Below are 19,279 nucleotides of genomic sequence, written 5' to 3'. Positions count from 1 at the left end.
GTTTTCCTACAGACAAAACAGGTCTGACGCAGTCAACATGGGACTGCACTTCATCCTAGAGCACCTCGACGGCGTGGGGACTTACGCGAGGGTCCTGTTCATGGACTTCAGCTCTGAGTTCAACACCATCATCTGCAAACTCCTCTCCTCCAAGCTTCTCCAGCTCAGCATCTCGCCTGCCATCTGCCTGTTAATTGACAGCTTCCTGACGGGGAGGACACAGCAGGTGAGGCTGGGGTACACCACCTCATCCACACGCACTATCAGCACCGGGGCACCCCAAGGATGTGTCCTCTCGCCGCTGCTCTTCTCGCTCTCATGAACGACTGAACCTCCACACGCCCGGCTGTCAAACTCCTGAAGTTTGCAGACGACACCGCAGTCATCAACCTCATCAAAGATGGTGGCGAGTCTGCATATAGACAGGAAGTGGAGTGGCTGGAGCTTTGGTGAGGTTGCCACAACCTGGAGCTGAACGCGCTCAAGACTATATATTATCGTGAACTTCAGAAAGCATCCTTTGCCACAGTTGCCCCTCATGCTGTCCAACTGCCCTGTGCCAACCATCGAAACCTCAAGTTCCTGGGAGTTACAGTCTCTCAGTCACAGTCTGGTTTGGTGCTGCCACAAAAAAGGACAAACTCTGACTGCAACAGACCATCGGGACTGACAAAATCGTCGGTATCCCCCTACCCACCCTTGAGGACTTGGACCCTGCCAGAACTAAGACAAGAAGATGCCTAAATCCTCTTGGCTGTTTATTATTGCTCTAGAGGGGCTCCATTTACCGGAGACAAATTCCTTTAGTGTTTTTGACATATTTGGCAAATAAAGAGCATTCAGATTCTGATAAATATGTAGAAATGTTCTCATTCTGCACACAATTTGAGGATATACACAGTTACTGTCAGATTCATGACACGTCCGCAGCGGGCAATTTTCTTTGCACCCATGTGCATATGTTAATGAATCAGAATTCTGACGAAATGATGGGATCATGTCAGCAGCGTCCTATCTGCATAAACCGCGCCTCTATTTCCTTTCAAAGGGCGTCCGTCTGACGTATGTCAGCCAATGCGTGGAGGTGACTGATCCAAAACTTTGATAACTTTCTTCATCTTTTTTGATATTCAAAAGGTTGGTATCATCAGAAAGCTTGCAAAACACACAATCTGATAACATATCATTGTAATATTTAATCATTTATAATTAATTTTGGAGTTAAATTACAGAATGTCGCACAAAACAACCATACAAAAACAATTTTAGCTGAGAATGAGCAAATACTGCATACTTTATATACAACTAGTAAGGAATACATACAGTGGGTACGGAAAGTATTCAGACCCCCTTAAATTTTTCATTCTTTGTTATATTGCAGCCATTTGCTAACATCATTTGTTATTTTTTTCCTCATGAATGTATATATTGACAGAAAAAAATGAATTGTTGAAATTTTTGCAGATTTATTAAAAAAGAAAAACTTAAATATCACACAGTCATAAGTATTCAGACCCTTTGCTCAGTATTTAGCAGAATCACCCTTTTGAGCTAATTGAGCTCTTTTTGGGAATGATGCAACAAGTTTTTCACACTCTGATTTGGGGATCCTATGCCCTTCCTCCTTGCAGATCCTCTCCAGTTCTGTCAGGTTGGATGGTGAACATTTGGTGGACAGCCTTTTTCAGGTCTCTCCAGAGATGCTCAATTGGGTTTAAGTCAGGGCTCTGGCTGGGCCGTTCAAAAACAGTCACGGAGTTGTTCTGAAGCAACTCCTTTGTTATTTTAGCTGAGTGCTTAGGGTCATTGTCTTGTTGGAAGGCGAACTTTCGACTCAGTCTGACGTCCTGAGCACTCTGGAGAAGGTTTTCATCCAGGATATCCCTGTACTTGGCCGCATTCATCTTTCCTTCGAATTCAACCAGGACGACTGGTTGCAATCGAGCTGAAAAACAACCCCACAGCATGATGCTGCCACTACCATGCTTCACTTTTGAAACTGTATTGGCGAGGTAATGAGCAGTGCCTGGTTTTCTCCACACATACCGCTTAGAATTATCGCCAAAAAGTTCTATCTTGGTCTCATCAGACCAGAGAATCTTATTTCTCACCATCTTGGAGTCCTTCAGCAGTTTTTTTCTTTTTTTCTTTTTTAAGCAAACTCCATTTGGGCTTTCATGTGTCTTACAATGAGGAGAGGCTTGGGCCACTCTGCTATGAAGCCCTAACTGGTGGAGGGCTGCAGTGATGGTTGACTTTCTAGAACTTTCTCCCATCTCCCGACTGCATCTCTGGAGCTCAGCCACAGTGATCTTTGGGCTCTTCTTTACCTCTCTCACCAAGGCTCTTCTCCCCCGATTGCTCAGTTTGGCCGGACGGCCAGCTGTAGGAAGGGTTCTGGTCGTCCCAAAAGTCTTCCATTTAAGGATTGAGGAGGCTACTGTGTTCTTAGGAACCTTAAGTGCAGCAGAATCTTTTTTTGTAACCTTGGCCAGATCTGTGCCTTGCCACAATTCTGTCTCTGAGCTCTTCAGGCAGTTCCTTTGACCTCATGATCCTCATTTGCTCTGACATGCACTGTGAGCTGTAAGGTCTTATATAGACAGGTGTGTGGCTTTCCTAATCAAGTCCAATCAGTATAATACTTGAATACTTTCCATACCCACTGTATTGCACAGCAAAGAGGCATTTGTAGCTGATAAGATTCTTGGAATTAGCGTTGGAAGCGAAAGGAAATATATGAGTCATGTATGCCAACCGGAGTGCATCGTTATTCACGCCAGCGGGAGTTTGTGAGTGAATAGATCTATTTACATCACATCTGCACATGCAGAATCACAGAAAAAATATATTAATGAGATTGTCGTGGTGATTAGAAAAAATACTGAAGCCATGGGGAAAAACTAGGAATTATGGCTGCTCTGATTGCACTTGCTCGTTGAGTGACAAGGTCGGTTGTGCATCCAGACAGCCGTCGAGGGACAAACATATAAATGCACATATCCTACCGTAGAAGGCAACTCTTGAACGGGACGAGCGTAAAAGTGATGACAAGTTTCCTTTTAATTATTTAGCCCAGTCAACCCATTAGCAAAGTTCTGGTTAGAGTTATCATTATTGCCAAAGATATTAATATTGTTTTTATGAATGACGAGTTCCAATATGTAATGCATCTTGAGTAAAAGATGCGTGTTTGATGTATTTTTGGAAAAATATGTCTTGGTCTGTGTTTTAGTTTAGACATTTAGTTTTGTTTCATGTTTTCCTGTGTTCTCATGTTGTTCATATCTTGTATGCTCATTTAGTTATTGTGTCCACCTGTTCTCGTCAACCCTCTAGCTTGTGTACTTGTCCAGGTGTTCCTCGTTGCCTCGTCAATTTGTTTGTTTAGTTCCCTGGTTTCTTGCAGTGCTTGTTGGTTCATTGTCGAATGTCGTTTTTCCATGTCATTTGTTGTTTCAGTAAGTCATGTCACGATTAATGTCTTGTTTCCTGTTCCTGTTTTGGGTTTACTCCAGTGTTTCTTTGTTACTTTGATTATTGATTTTGGGACTTTGTTTCGTTAGCTTTTTGTTAGTATCTTCTGGCAGGAAAGGAGAGAAGGAGACTTGGTGGTGGAACCTCACAGGACAGGAAATCATACAAAGAAAAAGGTTAGCTAAGAAGAAGTGGGACACTGAGAGGACCGAGGAGAGGCGAAAGGAATACATTGATATGCGACACAGGGCAAAGGTAGAGGTGGCAAAGGCCAAACAAGAGGCATATGATGAATGAAATGTATGGCAGGTCGGACACTAAAGAAGGAGAAAATTATCTATACAAGCTGGCCATGACAGAGGGATAGAGATGGGAAGGATGTGCAGCAGGTTAGGGTGATTAAGGACAGAGATGGAAATATGTTGACTGGTGCCAGCAATGTGCTGGCTAGATGGAAAGAATACTTCGAGGAGTTGATGAATGAGGAAAATGAGAGAGAAAGGAGAGTAGAAGAGGCAAGTGTGGTGGACCAGGAAGTGGCAATGATTAGTAAGGGGGAAGTTAAAAATGCATTAAAGAGGATGTAAAATGGAAAGGCAGTTGGTTCTGATGACATTCCTGTGGAGGTATGGAAGCATCTAGGAGAGGTGGAGTTTTTGATCAGCTAGTTCAATAGAACTCCCGCGCGTGAGAAGATGCCTGAGGAATGGAGGAAATTTGTGCTGTTGCCCATTTTTAAGAACAAGGGTGATATGCAGAGCTGTGGGAACTATAGAGGAATAAAGTTGATGAGCCACACAATGAAGTTATGGGAAAGAGTAGTTGAGGCTAGAATCGGGACTATTTGCGAGCAACATGGTTTCATGCCTAGAAAGAGTACCACAGATGCATTATTTGCCTTGAGGATGTTGATGGAAAAGTACAGAGAAGTTCAGAGGAGTGACATTGTCTGCTTTGTAAATCTAGAGAAAGCCTATGACAGAGTACCCAGAGAGGAACTGTGGTACTGCATGCGGAAGTCTGGAGTGGCAGAGAAGTATGTTAGAATAATACAGGTCATGTACGAGGGCAGCAGAACAGCGGTGAGGTGTGCTGTAGGTGTGACAGATGAATTTAAGGTGGAGGTGGGACTGCATCAGGGATCAACCCTGAGCCCCTTCCTGTTTGCAGTGGTGATGGATAGGCTGACAGATGAGGTTAGACTGAAATCCCCGTGGACCATGATGTTTGCAGATGACATTGTGATCTGCAGTGAAAGCAGGGAGCAGGTGGATGAACAGTTAGAAAGATGGAGGCATGCACTAGAAAGCAGAGGAATGAAGATTAGCCGAAGTAAGACAGAATATATGTGCATGAATGAGAGGGGTGGTGGGGGAAGAGTGAGGCTACAGGGAGAAGAGAGAGCAAGGGTGGAGGACTTTGGGGTCAACCGTCCAGAGCAATGGTGAGTGTGGTCAGGAAGTGAAGAAACGGGTCCAAGCAGGTTGGAACGGGTGGAGGAAGGTGTCAGGTGTGTTATGTGGCAGAAGAGTCTCTGCTAGGATGAAGGGCAAAGTTTATAAAACAGTGGTGAGGCCAGCCATGATGTACGGATTAGAGAGAGTGGCAGTGAAGAGACAACAGGAAGCAGAGCTGGAGGTGGCGGAAATGAAGATGTTGAGGTTCGCTCTCGGAGTGACCAGGTTGGATAAAATTAGAAATGAGCTCATCAGAGGGACAGCCGAGGTTCGATGTTTTGGAGACAAAGTTACAGCAGACTTTGATGGTTTGGACACGTTCAGAGGAGAAATAGTGAGTATATTGGTAGAAGGATGATGAAGATGGAGCTGCCAGGCAAGAGAGCTCAAAGAAGACCAAAGAGAAGGTGGATGGATGTCGTGAGGGAAGAGATGAGGTCAGTTGGCGTTTGAGAGGAGGATGCAGGAGATAGGCTTACATGGAAAAGGATGACGCGCTGTGGCGACCCCTAAAGCGACAAGCTGAAAGGAAAAAAATGAGTTTCGTTAGATTTTTCCATGTGCTTTGGTTGCCTGTTTTTGTAAATATATCACTTTTTTGTAATTCCTGCACTCCTGCCTGGCCTCCTTGCTTACCTGCACTTGGGTGCTCCATGTTTTGGCTTGCCTTCCACCACCACGAAAACCCTACCCTAACAAAATGATCTTGCGTTATTTGTGCGCACGCATGGTCTGAGGATGTTCTAAATTTATTCGCAGAGTACGAACAAAAACAAGTACGAACATGTTGATAAATCACAGGTTTGTGCGTCAAACGTGGATCCGCATGACTTAAGCACAAATCTATGCATATATACGGTTAGTGAATGAGGCCCAATGTCACCACCAGCCTTATAATACTATAAACTCCAAACTAACAAATTTTTCCTGCCACACCACATTGATGCTAAAAAACAAACAAAAAAAACTTTTAGGTTTTTTAATTTATTTTAATTTAATTAAATTTTTTTACCAATATAATGTGGCAGTCAAGATTAAGATTCTTCGACCTGTTGCTGATCTACTTACATTAACCAGGTTGGTTTGATGACTTGTTTAAAAGATTTAGAAACTGTTCAAATGCTTTCTTTAATATTAAGAAAATGAGGCCAAGATAGGTCATGAACTGTATTTTCACTTTTATAGCTCAATTGCATTTTTTTCCTCTTTTCGAGATGGGAAGTAAAAATAAACTGAAATAATGTGGTCGCAGTAGTGTTAATATCCTCTTATGACTAGGATATGACTGTTTAGAATTTAACCAATAACATTCAAACTCATGTTAAATGAGAGTCATCACACACCTACCCACTGTTTAAAGTGCCTCTGGTTAACCCCAAATTAATTTCAGCTGTTCTAGTAGGCTTTCTGTGACTTTTGTAGGTGCTTTCTAGCAGGAACCTGATGGTTTTGTGCTAACACTGATTGCACTTCGGAACTGTTCATACCTCTTGTACCTTGTCTAATGCAGCAGTTCCAGCCAAAGAAAAATAGCCCCCAAATACTTTGCTGCCACCACCATGTTTCACTTTCGGTATGGTGTTCTTTTGGTGGTAAGCTGTCTTGTTTGCGCCAAACATTTTCGAATTTTTGCTAAAATGTTCAGTCTTGGTTGACTAACACATTTTCCCATATGTTTGGGAGATTTTGTTCTGGTCCAATTGATCAACAATTTAAAGCTCCTTCCTCGCAAAGTGCTCAATATTAACATTGTTGCATCGCAATTGGTTAGAAAATGTTGCAAGCTACATTACACATGACTGTAGTTACAGTATGTCATTGTTAACTATTCCATTTAATGAGAATGATAGGATTAGACATCAGTGCAAAAGGTCCCCTGCGTCAGAACTCCTTGAAAGTTTGAAGAAAATCTGTTATGAATTGTTTATAAGTGTTGGCAAAGAAAGTCTAAAAGATGTGGTGGACTGCAGCCAAATCCTCGCTTTTCTGGGATTACAATTTAGAAGCAGCACGAGCCGTATAAAAGCGGCCAGTTGACTTGCCATCTGGTATGAAAGCTCATTAGCCCAAAACGACCTAGAGGAGTCATGCCTTCAACTGCTAAGTGCACCGATAAATGACCAGCAGTGAACCCGTATCGAGTGTTGTTTTCTCGTTTCGGCTGTTCGCAGTGTTCTTTCAAAAGGTATGACACTCCCTTCAGTAAATGTAGCGAGCCCATGAAACCCTCCGTATGAAAAAGCCTTATGATTGATGGACAAAGGAGCCTCTATGGCAGCACAGAGAGGCTTTCCGGGTACCTCTGTGCTTAATTCCTGCTCCCAACTGGCATGCCACAGAGACAGAGAGAGCTATACACTTCAATTATACAAGGGGACGGTGGGGGAGAAGTCTGTGAGGCCTGCTGGAGAACTGATCAATATTTCACCTCCAAAGGGACAAAACATCTCGCGGAGCAGCTGCTGCTTAACAGCCTTACACATTGGCGTGGCACAACCCGCACCACACAGCCATTCACTGGGAATTGAATGGAAGTCAGAAGAGTCATGTGGCCAACATGGCCTTCTGTAAAAGTTGAAGTTGGTGAGAGATGTGTGAAGGTGTTTCGCTGTTTGTATTCTTTGTCTGTCAGAGTACAGAGGCAACTATGATGGCATCATTCTGGGAAAGGAAGTGTTTGTCTTCCTTGCAAGTATACTGTTGCTGAAATGACTGAAAGCAACGTGTAATGATATCGGCAGGTGCAGGAAGTGTTTTGGAAATCTTGTTGGTAAGCTATATTAAAAGCTCAGTTCTGGTGTTATGGCTGTTTGCAGAAGAATTTAGTGGGATTGACATTTAGGGTTTTTTTTTTTTTTTCATTTGAATCTTACACGTACATGTTATAGTCACGAGATCCCTTTCTATATACAGTATATATTTTGGTTGAAATCATTGATCATTGAACAATATTTTAATTATTTTGTTTGTACAAAGTACTCTGCAGTGGTGTAGAATTGTAATGTGTCATAATGAGAACTGTGTCTAATATTTTGTTAAACAGGCAGCACGGTGGATGACTGGTTAGTGCGTCTGCCTCACAGTTCTGAGGACCGGGGTTCAATCCCCGGCCCCGCCTGTGTGGAGTTTGTATGTTCTGCCCGTGCCTGCGTGGGTTTTCTCCGGGTACTCCGGTTTCCTCCCACATCCCAAAAACATGCATGGTAGGTTAATTGACAACTTTAAATTGCCCGTAGGTGTGAATGTGAGTGCGAGTGGTTGTCTGTTTGTATGTGCCCTGCGATTGGCTGGCAACCAGTTCAGGGTGTACCCCGCCTCCTGCCCGATGATAGCTGGGATAGGCTCCAGCACGCCCGCGACCCTAGTGAGGAGAAGCGGCTCAGAAAATGGATGGATGGATTTTGTTAAACATGTTTAGTTACTTAAGAATAAAAAATATTTGGAACAGCTCTTAGTATGATGGATTTTGGTCAAATTCAGAATGGTTTGACTTCGCAAGCATTTGACTTCAGACTTCCACTGGACTTGGTTGCTATTGATTGGATTATCACTTAAAGTTCAACATTTTGAGCGTAGACATTTCCAGTGTTCCTCTTATCCTCTTATCCACTACAGATTGTTGTGCTCCACTTGCATTCCCACTGCGCACACACACGCACACAAATGCACACACGCACACACACACACACACACACACGCACACGCACACGCACACACATACACACACACACATAGCCTGCGGACTGACTGTGAGGCATTTCAGAACAACTAAATGTCAGGGGACCAAAACCTGGGTGAAAAACCGAGACTTTACCGAGCGAGGACTGTAATCTGTGGTTCGCTAAACCCTAGATGTTTCATTATGTAGGATATGTTTTTATTTATTTATTTTTATTTTTATTTTTTAATTGGCATCATGTGTGGCACTGGGTACACCAGAGGAAGTGCAAACGTGTGTAATGGGAGCCTGCATCAGTGATGGTAACTAGAAGTTTGGTAGCCTCAAGCAAATATTCTAATCTGTATTGCGTTGGGTTTTCTTGTTTACTCCTCTCTACTTCAGACGAGACACATTCCCTCTTGACCTTCAGCCAGTTTCCAGAATCATTTGTTTCTCCAAGTCAGTTTTAGAGCCATCATCCATCCTTGTTGGCTGTGGCTATGTTCATCTGAATTCTGTTTACTTCTTCGTTTAGTTATACAGTTAGTTCATTTGCTGATTACTAGCTTTTTGATCTAACAGTGAAAACTGCTCATTACTACTGCATTTTTTTCACCTAACAAGCCCCATTTCCAGTGGTGAACTTTTTACTTGCTTGCTTTGGAGGGTCAGTTTCACAGTAACTTGTGGTCTTATTGGCAATACCTCGTTGAACATTCATCCAATCATTCTGAGATGTTATGAATATATTCAGAAGGCATCTCTTGGCAAGTCCCATCATTTTTTGCCCAATCCATATGGGGCCCCACAAATGCAAAAGCATTTACCTCCCCAATTCAGCCTTTGGCTTTCAGACAGTAGACTCTAAGCCATGGTGAATTTGATCTAAGTTGGTCAATATGTAATATAGACTTGTCATTTCCTTGTTGTATTTTCAACATTATGGAGCTCAACACAAAGCCTTGGGAGACTGGTATACACGTCAATAAAATTTGTGCAAAATCAGCTGAACAGCATGGTTGCTGTCAATCAAAAGATATTTGCAGGCCCAGGGTTAATCAGCTAATTGCCCATGCAATCACTCATTTACTATTCGTCCAATCATGAAACTTTGAGGATACCGACAGAACATGTGCTTTGACATGTCCCCCAAAGTATTGTGAGACCAACCGAATGAGGCCACCACAAATGGTAAAATGCCTAAAACACAGTTTAAAACACTGCTCAATATGATCGTATGATTAAGTTGAAATTTTACATACGAGTCCAGCTCAGTGGGCCTCATTCACGAACCATGCGTATGCACAGATGCGTTTGACACACAAATCTGTTAATATGTTTAAAAATGATTAACATGATATTTATGTTGTCTTTGTCTGTGTTTAGCAAGTTTTCTGATGATACCAACGTTTTGCGAAAAGGATTAAAGTTACAAAGTTCTTGGAGCCATCACTCGTGACAAAATTTCCGCCCATTGGCTGAGATGCGTCAGACGGGCGCCCCTTAAAAAGGAAATGTGCACGGCTTATGCAGATTGCGGCTCGCGGACACAACCTCGTCGTTTGGAAGGAATTTAGATTCTGTGACTTACGCATGGTGGTGTGAAGAAAATTGGCTGATACGCACGTGTCATGAATCTGACGGTGGTTTTGCGTATATATGCTCAAATTGTGCGCAGAGTAAGAACATCTCTTCATAGTGAATGAGGCCTTAAGTGTTCTGTGTGCTCTCCAACGACAAAAGAATGACAAAAAACGAACATTAAAATATCTCTGGAATTTAAGTGATAAATGGAACCATTTGTGGTGGCCTCTGAAGGAGAATGTCCGGCCATCTGTTTGTGCCCTCAAGGTGAAACAAACTTTGGATATGCAGCAGGACAATGATCCAAAACACACCAGCAAGTCCACCTCTGGATGGCTGAAGAAAAACAAAATGAAAGCTTTGGAGTGGCCTAGTCAAAGTCCTTACCTAAATCCTATTGAGATGCTGTGTGGCATGACCTTAAAAAGGCAGTTCATGCTCAAAATCCTTCCAATGTGGCTGAATTACAACATTTATGCAAAGATGAGTGGGCTAAATTCCTCCACAGCGCTGGAAGGGACTCATTGCAAGTTATCGCAAACTCTTGATTGCAGTTGTTGCTGCTAAGGGTGGCCCAACCAGTTATTAGGTTTGGGGGGCATTCACTTTTTCACACAGGGCCATGTAGGTTTGGATTTTGTCTTCTCCCATAATAATAAAAACACATTTAAAAACTGCATTTTGTATTTACTTGACTAATATATAAATTAGTTTGATGATGGGAATGATGATTTAAGTGTGACAAACATGCAAAAAAAATAAAAATAAATTCAGGAAGGGGGCAAACACTTTTTCACACCACTGCATATGTATCTCAAATATGAATTCATGATTTATAAAATCCACATAACTTGGTACCATCACTTTTTTACTTTCGCCATAAATGATTTTTTGTTAAGCATTTCAAGCTCTCTGTCCTTGCTGGATATAAATTGCATCATTGTCAACCTCTTTCCTCTGAGGAATTTCATATAATTGGGCTGTGAATTCAGTAATTGCTGTAGTCATCTTATCTTTGGCTGATAGATCAGCTTTTCCTTGTCCTCCGTCTGTTCTTTTTTCCCACTCTCTGTTGTCTGCACGACATCAACTCCCCTCCCCTTTCTTTATCCATTGCTCATCTTAGGGAGACAGGCAACATTCATTGTTTTTACTCAAAGAAAGCAATCATTATCGCTAGAGAGCATTTTTACACTGTTTTTTTTAGGTTTGTAGATGCCCATTTATTTATTTTGTTTGTTTGTCTGGTGATAAGCTATTTCTTATTTCCTTATGATAAATATACAGTACTTATTGGTTTATCAAGAAAAAAAAGTGGTATGAATAATATTCTCTGGTATAAAACCATGCTTTAGATTCAGTAAAATGTTCAGATTCATTATTATTATGATCCAGTGTATTTCTTTAAATTTAATTTTTTAATTTTAATTTTGTAATTTTTTTTTTACAATGGGACATACAAAGTCAAACAGTCCTACAAGTATAAGCAGAACTTAAGCACTGTGAGTAATTAAAGTTTAAAATAATACATGACACTGAAATACGACTTGGTTAACAGTGGATAAAAGTATTGGGACACCACGGAAATCTTTTAGCGTGAATGTAAGATTGAAGATTTTGCTCGGCTTTGTTTCCTGTTGGTGCCCAACCAGTCACAATTCTCAGCGAACCTTCTCCAGATCTTCACGTAGTATTGAGAGCAATTGATTTTGAATGACATACAAACCATAATAGCTGATGCAGCTGAGGTCAATGGTCAAACTCCAGATATATTATTATGTTTAGCTCTCTGCAAGGACCAATCTTGTCAAGGTTATTGTCCTTTATAAAGGCAAAAAAAAATATGATATATGGTTTCCAACATAGGATGGTTTTAATAGTTCACTTTTTCCCTTTTCCACATCTGCAGATGTTGGTGGGGATTACAAAAAAGACCTGAATTTGTATGTGATTCAATATTGTCATAGTTTCCAGTAGTAATAGCACTAATGTATGAAGAAACATGAATAGTTAACAAAAGTAAGAATTACATTAAAAACAAAGAGAATTATAAGTATTTTATATACCAATGGACTATTGCAAATCTATGGAAATCGCAAGACTGTCAGGGCATTCAGTCTCATAAAATTTGGTCCCAGCCACGGGCCACGTGTCCGTCAACAAGATAAGGACCAACTACACACAAAAACTCATGAGAATGACATAAGAGCAAAATAAATGTTATTGAACCTCTGTGGAAGAGGCTGATACCTACAGTCGAGCGGAAGCTCAAATAGTTTGGTGTGAGGAGTTAGTCAAAAATATTGTTAAATTAAAAATATTTATTTAAGGGTGAAATTACATCACTGACAGTTTTGGCTGTCACTTAAGTCTTCGTCAGAGCTGTCACAGCTTCCTGGTGTGACTTGTCTATAAAAACAGCGGATCGGGCCAGGAAACCTTTGCATTGTTTTTTTGTGTTCTGGTGAATCTTCCTGCTGTTTCCTTCTCACATTCAACCACACATAGTTTGTTTAAAGGAATGTCCTGCGATTGGCTGGCGACCAGTTCAGGGTGTACCGCCTCTCGCCCGAAGTCTGCTGAGATAGGCGCAGCACAACCGCGACCCTGGTGAGGAAAAGCGGTTCGGTAAATGGATGGATGGATGTTTAAAGGAAGCGTTTATTTCTCCCATCCCTCATCCTCACAACCATCTCATCTCTCCAAATTTACTGACAGCCGTAGAATTTCTCTATCATCCGTGCAAATACAGTATGTCATCCCGCCAAATCCAGTGACAGCCAAAGAATTTCACACTGAGAGAATGTGTAATGTAACCTGCTGATTTTGTGGCAATAAAATGACTTTCTTTCACTCTCTATTTGTTGGTAATGCCTGCCAAAACTAGTATGAACGCCTTACGGCCGAGAATCCTCTCGAGTGAACATCCGTGCATATTTTCATAGAACTTTTTATCTTTTAAGAGCGAAATCTCAGGGCGTAGTCATGTGGAAGTCAACAGTGAAGTGGGAGTTTGCAGATACAGTGGGTACGGAAAGTATTCAGACCCCCTTAAATTTTTCACTCTTTGTCATATTACAGCCATTTGCTAAAATCATTTAAGGAAATGTTTTTCCTCATTAATATACACACAGCACCCCATATTGACAGAAGAAAAACAGAATTGTTGAAATTTTTGAAGATTTATTAGAAAAGAAAAACTGAAATATCACACAGCCATAAGTCTTCAAACCCTTTGCTGTGACACTCATATATTTAACTCGGGTGCTGTCCATTTCTTCAGATCATCCTTGAGATGGTTCTACACCTTCATTGGAGTCCAGCTGTCTTTGATGATACTGATTGGACTTGATTAGGAAAGCCACACACCTGTCTAAATAAGACCTTACAGCTCACAGTGCATGTCACAGCAAATGAGAATCATGAGGTCAAAGGAACTGCCTGAAGAGCTCAGAGACAGAATTGACCAAGATAGAAATCGTTGGCCTTAATTCTAAGCGGTATGTGTGGAGACAACCAGGCACTGCTCATCACCTGTCCAATACAGTCCCAACAGTGAAGCATGGTGGTGGCAGCATCATGCTGTGGGGTGTTTTTCAGCTGCAGGGACAGGACGACTGGTTGCAATCGAAGGAAAGATGAATGCGGCCAAGTACAGGGATATCCTGTACGAAAACCTTCTCCAGAATGCTCAGGACCTCAGACTGGGCCGAAGGTTCACCTTCCAACAAGACAATGACCCTAAGCACCCAGCTAAAATAACAAAGGAGGTAGCTTCAGAACAACTCCGTGACTGTTTTTGAACGGACCAGCGAAAGCCCTGACTTATTCCCAATTGAGCATCTCTGGAGAGACCTGAAAATGGCTGTCCACCAACGCTTACCATCCAACCTGACAGAACTGGAGAGGATCTGCAAGGAGGAATGGCAGAGGATCCGCAAATCCAGGTGTGAAAAACTTATTGCATCATTCCCAAAAAGACTCATGGCTGTATTAGCTCAAAAGGGTGCTTCTACTAAATACTGAGCAAAGGGTCTGAATACTTATGGCTATGTGATATATCAGTTTTTCTTTTTTAATAAATCTGCAAAAATGTCAACAATTACATTTTTTTTTTTTCTGTCAATATGGCTGTAACAACATTTTTTTTCTGTCAATATGGGGTGCGGTGTGCACATTAATGAGGAAAAAAATTAACTTAAATGATTTTAGCAAATGGCTGACATATGACAAAGAGTGAAGAATTTAATGGGGTCTGAATACTTTCCGTACCCACTGTATACTGTATTATAAGCTTACATAATGCATCAAAGCTGAATTGTGAACTGTCAGTGCTGCTTCTGGCTACTTCCCACCCAAGGCTTGCCATCCATCCGAGCACAAACAACTTGACTTTGGAAGAATGTTTTTTTTTTTCTGAACAATTTGTTTACATTTCAAATTGCACAACCTCATAGGCTCAACTTGAGAGATTTTACTGTGATTTATTTTTCCTCAATTACATTTATAACTATTCAAAAATGGTCTGTTTCTACAGCATTTTGTCCTGTTAAATCCAAACTGAGCAAGTGCTCCACGGGGCCTCTTTCCCCTCCTCCCGTTTCTGTTTTCTTTCTCTTTGCCAGAAATTGGAAGAGAATCAACGTGGAGATGTATCAAAGCAGTGAGAAAGATACAAAAAAAAAAAATGAATTGCACATTTTCATCTTAATTTATTTTTAGGAACCATGTCCACATCTGGATTACCCTCAGTCTCTGGACTCTGGTCCCTTGACTGCAATTTTCCACTTTGTGAAATGGGGATGGCAGTGTAATTTGTAAAGGTTCAAGAGAAGTTCAGTCATGATGTGGCTTCATTTTGAGAGAGGAAATTGCTTGGAATTCCGTCAATATTGACTGACAGACATCGTGTTGGGGGTCGACCTGCACCGTATGATAATTGTATGAATGTTTTTTTCGTAACGCTTCTGTTTGTTTCTTATGTCCGACAGGAAATCGTTGCATGTTTAATCATTCACTGATGAATCAATAAATAAAAAGTAACAAAAAAATAATACACTACAACACCATTACTAATGATTCAGTCAATATTTCGTGCAGCTCCTTTAATCCCAGAGTTTATATATTTTCTTTGGTGAGTATTTGAAAATTAGTTCATATGATTGATTAAAAAAAAAAAAAAAAGAGATAAATCTAAACAATTTCAAAACTTTTTTCACCAATAATGTGACCTGTAAACTTTACAACTCAATTGAAAAACATATTTACAATATTACAATACAATATTTTAGAGATAAGTAAAAATAAACATTTATGATAACGTGGTTGCACAAGTGTGCACACCCTCTTATGTGGGGAATGTGGCTGTGTTTAGAATTCACCACTCATGTTGAAACTCATGTGAGTCAGCACACTGCCACCATTTTAAGCGCCTCTGATTAAGCTCAAATGAAGTTCAGCTGTTCTAGTAGACTTTTCCTGGCATTTTTGTAGTCGCATCTTACAGCATAAGCCATGGTAAGAAAATAATTTCCACAGCATTAGAGGGATCGCATTCTTCAAAGGTATCAGTCCGAACAAGGGTACCAAAGAATTTCCAAGGCATGAAATGTATCATGAAACACTGTGAAGACAGTCATCATGAATTGGAGAAAGTGGAACAACTGTGACATTATCAAGAACCGGGAGTCTCTCGAAAATTCATGAAAAGAGAAGAAAACTAGTTAGGGTGTCTGCCAAGAGTCCGACAGCAGAGAAGGAGCTTCTGAAATTTCTGGCAAGTACTGGTTATTTAGTACACATGACAACAATCTCCTGTCTTCTTTATATGTCTGCGCTACCAAATCAGGTGGCATGACGGAAGCTTTATCTTCCAAAGAAAAGCATTCATTTTACAAAAAACACTTGAAATCTCCCAAGAGCATGTGCGAAAATGTTTTATAGTCCACCGAAACAAAATTTTCATGTTTTGGCCATCACTCCAAAAGGTATGTTTGGAACAAACACAACAGTGTTCATCACCAAAAGAAGACCATACCTGCAGTGAAGCATGGTGGTGTCAGCATCATAAACGGGGGCTGTTTTTCTTCAGCTGGAGCTAGGGACTAGTGAGTGTTAGCAGAGTCGTCTATTTGTGAAATGGGGATGAGAGGCGCTTATTTGTTTCAAGTGGACAACATGCCGATTAATGGAGGCAAGTAGCACTATTTGAGATAATACGGTGAGTTGACAAACAAATGGATGGCCTGGACGGCCTGGACTTCTTCGACGGTGTCAGCCAACCAGTGTTTGTTTCAAAATGCCTCCGTTGTATTCGCTATTTGTAACACGTCGTTTAACCCAATGTTTCAATGATTTGAAAGGACCAAAGTGGCAATACCGTAGATGTTTCTTAATTGGTGCCATATGAATTGCTGGTGTTTACCACATCTTGTCCAAAGTCCACTGGGATAGGCTGTAGCTCACCCGTGACCCTAGTGGGGGTAAGCTGTATGGAAAATGGACGGATGGTTTCTTAATTAAAATTTATACAACAGCTCAGTGGTGACTTATAGTTGGGTTTAAAGGTCCACTAAGATGTATTGCATTATGAAAAGTCAATCTTGTTTATAGTTTTGAAGAATACAACTGGGGCAATATCAGAAGGATAATGTGTGAATCTCACATTCGAGCCTCTCTGTATGTAAATGAGTGAGAGTCTGTGCTGTAGGTTAGTCTATTATTTTCAATTTGAATGGCAAAGCGGAGTGTGGAAACAATTACCACCACAATTGCCTCGCTCAGACTACAAAGAGTCCCACCAAAAGGCTTAAGTGTCCTCTTCTGAATGCACGTGAAAATAGCCAGGTTAAAACCTTTGCAACTCTCTTCAGCAGAGGGCCTCATCCTCGTGAATGTGAAATGTGTGCTGTCAAATCCTCCACAGTCAGGTTATCCTGTCCATCTTGGATGTTTGACTACTATCACTTCATGTAGTTATTCCATTCAGTACGCTCACTCAGAAGGTCCGTTTGTTTGAACGAGTCATTTGCGAAAGACAACACTACTCGAGCCCCGTCAACCCATGCGCTCCCCCCTAAGAAAGAAAATGCAAAATACTTGATTATGTACAGTAAATGTGTTGTGACACGCAATTTGGTGCACATTTCATATTTCCAGTGCGCATGCACGCCTACGCATCACTTGTGTGCACCTCTGTCTATAGGGATCTTACAGATCCACCATACTGCATGGGCAAGCAGGTTAAAAAAAAAGAAAGGATGTTTGTCCTTGAAATTCTGTGTCGCTTGATGAAGTCATTTTATATTCTGGGCAAGTCTCCCTTTTTCTGAAAACAACATTCTCCTCTCCTCCAGATCCTGTACTTCCATACATCTCTGCGGTTACCCAGCACCGTGTTGGTGTTAGAGCTCGTGGCATTGTCAACGAGGTCAGACCGTTCACAACAGGCCCTGGGGCAAGGCTTCACAGTTTTGGATCTTTTTCCCAACAAGATGGAACCTCAAGGGGACAGACGGTGATGAGCCTATCTTAGCTTTTCATAGCAAACAGAGATTTTGTTTGTCAACAGCTGATAGTATGGAATGGACTATGGCATTTTCAGGACACTACTGGTAAGTGTCCTGAAAATTCCATAGTGTTTGTACTTAAATCTTTGCTATACAATGTCATACAAACAAGGCCAAATATACCAAATCATCATATGTTTTACTTTCAACCTGTAGACTGAATCTACTTCATGGCTCACCAAGAGTTCTTCTACACCCACTGCTCAAGGACGTTGTTGACTGTAAGAACCTTTTATATCATTTATTTTACAATAAATCTCTAGCTTTGCATGTTTCTTTAACTGGAATTTTTTAATGTGACCGAAGTAATGCAGAGATACTAAGATGCTAACTATGCTGCCTTGGCTAGCCTGGTTAAACTCACTATTTGTGTTTAGGTTTGCAATCAAGGGTTTGGAGAATCTGTCTGTGAATGTTCTGAACTCCTGATTTTGTGTGAAAACAAAATTTTCACGAAAAGGAAGAGAGTGAAAAATCTTAATTTACACCCTGAACTGGTCGCCAATCGCAAGACACGTATAAACAAACAACCATTCCCACTCAAAGTCACACCTATGGGCAATGTAGGGTTTTCAATCAACCTACCAAGCATGTTTTGGGGATGTGGGAGGAAACTGGAGTACTCGGAGAAAACCCACAAAGGCATGGGGAGAACAGGCAAACTCCACACAGGCGAGGCCAGATTTGAACCCGGGTCCTCAGAACTGTGAGGCAGACGTGCAAACCAGTCGTCCACCGTGCTGCCAAACCGTCGTTGTGTTGTTGTTATTGTCACTCAGTGCAAACGAGTTGAGACAACAGCGCCTGTGCTAATTGCAGCCAAGCATTGCACTCAAATCTGCCCTAACAATCAAATAAAATATTGTAATCCTCAAGAACCACTGAATCCATTTTCATGCTCTTCCCAAACAAAATACTGATAAATGCTTTTTAAAACTAATGGTTAAGCTAATTCAATTGGAGCAAGCACACTCATTTAAAAGGTTATGTTGTCATTGTAATCTAATGTAAATGTTACTTGGGTTAAGCATTTGAGTACAAATCCTGTGGAGGTTTCCCCTTAATCTCTTAGTTATTTAAAGACAGTATCTTAAAAGTCAAACTATAAATTACAAAACACCGTAGTCCTTTGCAGTATGAATAACAATGTGCTCAGTGAGAGCACAGCGTTCCTGTCTTGGCTATCATGTCCCATGAATATTAGAAAGGCTTCTTTCAAACTGACTCTTACATGAGTTGAATTATTAACAACACGGCCCGTTGTTTTGTCAAACGTTGCTCTTCTGTTTCAAGTGGCACACTGCTTGCTTGCCACTTTTGGTGTTTTAGCCCTTTTATGGCCATAGCCCTTTTTCTTTCCCCTGAGTTCTATCTCCAGCAGTATGACAGGGGGACGCTGTGTCTTGATGTGAAACCTTTTGATTGGGGAATTTATTGGATTGAGGTAAGAACTGTAAAAATAAGTCATTTGTGGTGCTGGATGAGAAGATGTATGTTTTCTTTCAGCGGTCAGTCATGTCCTGTGTTAAAGA

The 19,279-nt window shown here is 41.2% G+C and overlaps 1 protein-coding gene across 4 annotated transcripts in view; it reads left to right on the top strand.

The window, feature by feature from the left end:
- Nucleotides 1–19,279, top strand: part of nphp4 (nephronophthisis 4) — a 191,303-nt gene that overhangs the window by 17,348 nt on the left and 154,676 nt on the right. For all 4 annotated transcript variants that reach the window (XR_009768367.1, XM_061673501.1, XM_061673493.1 and 1 more), the window contains exons 3-4: nt 17,535–17,695; nt 17,904–17,968. Coding sequence is in view for 3 of the 4 variants with exons in the window: in XM_061673501.1 (XP_061529485.1) it covers nt 17,535–17,695; nt 17,904–17,968 (226 nt within the window). In the remaining variant the exon portion in view is untranslated. The remainder of the gene's footprint in view (nt 1–17,534; nt 17,696–17,903; nt 17,969–19,279) is intronic.

Source organism: Phycodurus eques, chromosome 1 (genome assembly GCF_024500275.1).
Source record: "Phycodurus eques isolate BA_2022a chromosome 1, UOR_Pequ_1.1, whole genome shotgun sequence".
In the NCBI taxonomy this organism is placed as follows: domain Eukaryota; kingdom Metazoa; phylum Chordata; class Actinopteri; order Syngnathiformes; family Syngnathidae; genus Phycodurus; species Phycodurus eques.
This window is presented reverse-complemented; position numbering and strand designations above follow the sequence as displayed.